A 6,929-nucleotide genomic window follows, 5' to 3' on the forward strand; every position below is an offset into this window, starting at 1 on the left:
TTCAAAACATTTTCTTTAGGTTGGTAATTATGGATTATGAAAAGATGCATGTAACACAACCGGAAAGTGTTTATACATTTTATGTGACGTTTCGGTGACTAGTACGGCATGTATAAACTGTCATCTTCATCAGACAAATGACAAGTGAAGCGTTTTACACAAAGGTGTCAAACATGTAAATACTCCGCAATGGGCCAGTTCTGAATCGAGACGAGGGGGCTCATAGACTCTCGCACATCTATGACAAAGTGGTAAACAAAGCGTAGCTGAATCGAGTCATTTCGGTACATATATAACAAATAATTGGACATACGCTTACAGCGTATAGTCGAATCGACATCGATTTGTAGACAACTCGTACATATTTTACACCTTTGTGTACATACGCTTCACCTGTCATTTGCCTGATGAAGGTGACAGAGTACATACCTTACAGGTCATCGAAACGTCACATTTAAACACTTTTTGGTTGTGTTACATGAATCTTTTCATTGTTCATGTTCTTCAAATTCGGAAGTGTTTGATGTACAACGGAGTTCACTATAATTTGTTTCATATAGGTTATACATGCTTAATTTTGTAATTGCTTTTTCCAGTGGTTTCAGGTTTATTACATGTAACTTTATCATGACCAGAAAACACCATTTTAAGAGGTATGCTGCAGATACGTGTAATATTGAATTAATTTAACGAGTTGTTTCATTTCATATGAAATTTAATAAACGAGTTCAATTAGTTCAATATTACATGAACACGAGTGTTAGATTCTATTAATATTCAATTCGAGAAACACCACTACATAACTGTTATCAATGCGTCTCCTCTATAAAGCGACGACTGACGAAAGGACGCATTACATGCACTCGCTGCGCCACAAAATATAATTCCAGAAACTAGTCCATGGGAACCTTTTAAATGATCAATAATTTAAGTTTCTTTTAATCAATCTGTGTTTTATTAATTATTATAACAACATTAATAATGATGTTTTACACTAAAACCATAGCAGTGACGTCACATATTCTGATACGGCGCGTGCACTCTCAAGGTAAAGGTCATCACAACACACATCGAATTTGGCCCTTTATCTCCGGTAAATAAAATTACCCTTTTGTTTACAAACGTAGAAGTTGTAGTGCATAGGAATATCACCTGATCCCCATGGTGACAAGACTCATTTGCATGTTTATTGAACGTATTCTAGGCCTATATCGTTTTTATTATACGGTAATATTGCACAGAAATAGCTAGCATGTATTATCTGATAAATCACGACATATTTAGAAATATAACAAATTGTATTGTTTTTTTCATTTCATACCACATCAACTAGTCAAGCGGGAACCATCGTCACTTTACGTAAACGAGAAAAATACGTGCTCGCTTACGGAAAGTGCCGACGGTTCCAAATTGTACATATGTATAATAGCAACGTACTTTAGTAATCTTTTACTTAACGATATTTACCGGGACTCTAAACCTCCAATGCATTTCATCAGTTGCAGTTTCCGTCGACCTTCCCCTGATAATATTTCCCAGTATTATTTTGCACTGTATGTGAAAGTATATAATTAGACAGTCGCGATATCTGCTGACTTGGTGAAGATAAAAATTAGTTAGGGTCAAGAACACTGCCCTGTTATAACATTCTCGGGAGATAAAATGCATTCAATCCTCTTTTGCCAATAAAATGTCCTTGTACCATATTCAATATTCAAATCCAACCTGGTTAAATCCAATGGCCGATGAATTGGCTGTTCCGGGAGGTACACTATTTAGAACAGCCTATAGTTTGACGGATACTCCCGCCACAATTGTGTTGTTGGTTCCACATTGTTGGTAACAAAATAAGTCGGAAACACATCGCTGTTTCTATTATTTATTAAAATACATATTATGGTATTTTCAGACAATTTTAATACACACATTTTATTTTTCATTATTGTGGTAGTTTGGTTTACCAATGTGGTCAAAACTACAATTTAATCATACTTTTATCTTCTTAAGTGCCTGATAAATCGCCATGAGGAACTATGGTTATAGTGTACTCTACACCATCAGCGATGTAACGACACTTTTGATTGGTTAAACATTCTAAATCACTGAGCTATAAACACGCACGTGCAGACTCTATTTCCCGCAATAGACATGAACGTGCAAATCTCTGCCAAAAGCTACAGTGTATACGTATTGCATGTATAAACCAGTGAGCCATATGCATGTGTTGCTGGTCTTGGATGTGTTTGATATGCCGAATGACGGTACACGTGTGCACGTGCATATCGTTTTGTTTCCACATGCTTCCACGTTACACTTTGAGGATAGGTCCGTTCCACAAGCTTCCACGTTACACTGTGAGGATAGTTCCGTTCCACATGCTTCCACGTTACACTTTGAGGATAGGGCCGTTCCACAAGCTTCCACGTTACACTTTGAGGATAGGTCCGTTCCACATGCTTCCACGTTACACTTTGAGGATAGGTCCGCTGGCTGCACCGTCCCCGAAAAACTACCAGTTGCACATTGTACGTGGTTTGATGGCGAATTGAAACAAAACATCACGCGCAATATATTATCAAGTTTATTATTTCGGAAATGTCCTCAGATTAACACTACACGCGCTATTGCGTAAACAGCAATGTAGACAGAACGTGCACAGCAACATCTGTCAATAGAGTATGTGTTACGGATACACGATCTGGTACTTCGGATATTGAAATAACCTCAACAATTCACTTTATTTTGTACGCGAAGTAATCAAACGACAAACAATCAAGGTGTGACGGAGGTTCATCATTTTAGACCCGAGGGCTAATGATTTAACATCATATCTTTGGACACAGTGGTTGATTGTTACATTACCTCTATGGACAAGAGGATCACAGTTCTTATGTCATCTCTTTGGACACGAAAGTCATCCCAACTTTACGTCATCTTTGGACATAAGGATCAACAGTCTTAATTAACCTCTTTGTACATGAGGAACCCGAGGTAAAACCAGGGGTCAGTGGTCTTCGTCCTTCCGTTGACCGGCTTAAATGCCTGTATATCAACTCTCTGAGGATGAGCGATACGCTCAACTCTTGAATACATTGCTCCGAGCATGTACTGCTCGACGGTTATCAGGCCTTTCTCTAAAAACCGTAACACAGACAGCTTGTACTGTTTTGTAAATGTTAAAAATACATCGCGTTCCCCAAGAAATATACCCGCGCCGATCCAGTTCATGTGAATTCTGATGATTGTGCTTGGATTTGCTGCAAGCCGATTATTAAAAATTCGAGTAGCGCCAATTTTAGTTCTATCGAATTCTGTAGGGACTTCCAACCAAAATTTCTTCGTGGCGTTTTCGATTTCCCGGAAGTAGCCAATATCAACCCAAGCAAAGAATTTAGAAGAATATGTGTTCCTTTTCGCCGCGTCAGCAATAATGGGGAACTTCGAATGTGTTATACATGTATAATTTGGAACTGTCGTATATGGCTTGACTTTCGGATATTTGGGATTTGCGAAAATCTGTTCTATTTTTGGTTTCATTTGGAACGACCACAATGAGTCACGCGATATGCGGATGACCTTTGTGTTTGACGTCACATTTCGTCTAAGATCAAGAAATATCTTCTCAAACTCTTCACTGTCCGTATAGAAGACTACAGGATTCTGTATCCAGGCGAACACTCGTATCCACTGTTTGTACTTGTCTGGTCCTCGGGTTTCTTTGCCTCCTCTTGGATAGTTACCAATGTCGAAGAAGGCAGTAACTACTGTCAAACTTCGGTTGCTGTTAGTCCAACGGTCAAGGTCATTCACATTTGTCTGATAAAAAAAATATAGATTGAGATTAACAATTTCAAAAATTAAATGTATCCCTGGATAAAAGTATCCAGAATTCCAAAAAATATCCAATGAAGATCCCTGTCCAACTGTATAGGCCAAACACGAAATCATACAGTGACCCCCCTTACTTCGTTTTAGATATACATTTGTGTACATATACCCCTGTTGGTCAGGTAGATCTTTTGGTTCGAGCGACAGTATAATGATCTGAGGTCCAGGGTCTGAGTGTTGGTCAGATTTTTTTTCTCAATACACTTTCAGTGAAGTTCTGCAAATGCATTGTTGCAGTTTTTGTCAGTGGTATGGAGATCCCTATCGGCGCGTATATAGACCGATTTAAGTACACGATGAAATATTTGCTAGGTTGATTAAGATAATATGTTACACTGTAGTTCTTAATACAAGTTATAGTTATGGTGTGTTAGGTGTACATGTAGCACACATCCTTATCTCTAACACTAGTCACATGTTAAATTTGTGACGGAACAGTCGTTCTTGCATCCACAAGTTTCGATTGAAGAAAAATCTACGTTTTGTATAACAAAGCTAAAAGCAGTTTCTATTCATTTTTTTTTATTTCGAATTCATCGATTGTAAACTTTTGTCGCATTTATGCACAAACACTATGTCCAGGATGTGAGCATTATAGGATTTTACTTAAGCATTACGTGGATCTTTTCAATCGTACGTTCACCAATACTTACAACTTCTGTTTCCTTCAAATAGTCGAGTAAGATGTCATCGGTATGATGCGGAGTTGGGTTTATCTATATCAAGAGAAATAAAAACCCAAATTTTAACTGAAAACACTAAACACTTCGTAAACAAACAAAAAACAAAAAAAGATGACACATAATAATTACATAGTATGTTGTTAAAAAACAAGCGCATTTAGAGTGCGAATTAAACCGTTATCATCTAAAAGTATGATAAGCTCGATCTTTATATATAAACTTGATTCATTTACAACAATTATGAAACAAGTTATTTCAACTGATATTAATAACACCCGTTGTCAGTATCATGTGACCGGGCGGAATGCTGTGCTGGGTGCCTACGGCATGATATTTCAGTGAGATAGAACTATAAAGTCGGCATCGAATCCGCGCTATCACAAGGAGGCAAGCACATCAACATACTCTGTCTCCAGCATACACACACTTGCACGCATACACTACACACACTGAGTCACGTCCTTAAATGACCTTAGCTGTTAATAGGACGTTAGCCAAATTAAATCTAAACCTCTTGTAAGCACGGATGAAAGCGCGCGTAGGGTCTTAATGTGGGAGGAAACCGGAGTACCCGGGGAAAACTCATGTGTACGGGCAGATGACCCTATACCTTTTCACGTCCGATCGGGGAATCGAACTCGATATTTGATCACATGTCTAGGATAAGATATAACTTCGTACATGGTGCTGTTTATGTGTCATATCTAAGGTTGCATTTTCATCATGTAGCTCACCTTTGGTGTCGGCGCTGTAGCCTCATTCTGAACAGAATCAGTATTCAGGTTAGCATACGGTAACTGCACAGGTCGTACAAAATGTAACTGAAATAGAGTGAATAATCCTTGCATTTCGTGTATTAGAAAACCATGACGGCAGCGATCATTGATTGATCGGAAACAAAGACATAGTGTATCAGCCTATTCTTTTCATCTAATGTATCTGCTCAATACGACATATTTTTAAACATGGGCAACCCTAAACTATATAAACAATGGAACTAAAGACCATGCATATAGATGTATTTACGTCACTGTATGCATTACAAACGCCTCATTATTTGACCAAACATAACATTGTCTGTTTGTTACTGGTTTATCGGGACGGCGATCTTACATGCGCCTATATTACACAGCATGCTCAAGGCGTAGCGGTGTTACATACATGATATATATGATGAACTGCGGTCTGTATCCCCGGGCATGTCCGAATATATGGCAACCACTGACCACCTCCGGGTCACATTTTACCTGCACTTCCGTATTAGCTTCATATTGTTTATACCTGTATTTATAGTATGTGAACATTATAATCAAGTCGTAGGCCCTAACGGAACTTTGGACGTGTTGTCAATCAAATTTAAGACATTAAAACTGCATAATTATGTGCAGGTACACACTTGAACATAAACAAATATTGAATAGATAAATTACAGGTAGATCAGTGAAATATTTAAATGAATTCGTCCAACAACAAAATAAGTTCCCCCAAAACGACGGAACATTATCTAAGTATCCTTATGGGTGGTTTATACTATCAACATTTACATTGGAACCTAGTGTTAATGAATTAGTATAACCAATCTCGAAGGTTTGTAAGCAATAATATATTGTGCGGATCACAATCGAATTTGAAGAATAAATATTGCAGTATCACTAAGGTTTGACACTTACTTCACTTGGGAGGGTGGCCAGGAACGTAGAAGTCATACGTCTGGAGTAATAATGTCGCTGTATAGCAAACACCATGATACAGATGAGAGGCAGACATATGCACAGGGTCCGATATTTCCCCATTGTAATCCACTGATGCTGGAAACACAGAACCTGATTAAATATACTTTAAAACAGTATGATAGTTATATCTCGCAGCAGTAGTTTAACGTAAAGTTAGCGTTTACTACGCGGTTCATTCGTGTTGCTAACGCTTTCTGCATACAATTTATACAATGCAATAATTGAAAATATACATATATAATTATGCAAAAGAAAAATAGGCTACTTACATATCTGTTTTAGTTCTATTACTGAGCAGGTATCAAAGGTCCGATCTACCCGGCACAACGGTGGCACTATCAGGAATCTCGACAGTTTCCGTAAACCAGAAAATATGTACGGAAAGGACCGACTGTTCCCGATTGAACGGCGACATAACACAGATCACAATCGGGAACCGTCGGCACTTTCCGTAAACGAGAAAATAGGTCACAGTACGAGATTTTGGGACACACAACAAAGATTCTGACTCCAACCGCAGTGATCTTGACGGCTGATACAGGGTAACAAGCTCCTGTAGGTACTGAGGAGCTGTTCCATTCAGTGCCTTGTATGTGTATACCAGAATTTCGTAATGCGACATGTA

General features: G+C 38.3%; 1 protein-coding gene across 1 annotated transcript; it reads right to left on the reverse strand.

Moving 5' to 3' along the window:
- Window positions 1-2,369: 2,369 nt before the first annotated feature.
- LOC110458384 lies at window positions 2,370-6,664 on the reverse strand. Its single transcript, XM_021510054.1, has 5 exons — window positions 6,574-6,664; window positions 6,242-6,379; window positions 5,306-5,392; window positions 4,542-4,604; window positions 2,370-3,816 (listed from the first exon to the last, which is right to left on the reverse strand). Exons 2-5 carry the CDS (start codon window positions 6,362-6,364, stop codon window positions 2,959-2,961), a joined length of 1,131 nt encoding a protein of 376 aa, XP_021365729.1. The 5' UTR covers window positions 6,365-6,379; window positions 6,574-6,664; the 3' UTR covers window positions 2,370-2,958.
- Window positions 6,665-6,929: the final 265 nt, after the last annotated feature.

Source organism: Mizuhopecten yessoensis, unplaced genomic scaffold, assembly GCF_002113885.1.
Source record: "Mizuhopecten yessoensis strain PY_sf001 unplaced genomic scaffold, ASM211388v2 scaffold9561, whole genome shotgun sequence".
In the NCBI taxonomy this organism is placed as follows: Eukaryota; Metazoa; Mollusca; class Bivalvia; order Pectinida; family Pectinidae; genus Mizuhopecten; species Mizuhopecten yessoensis.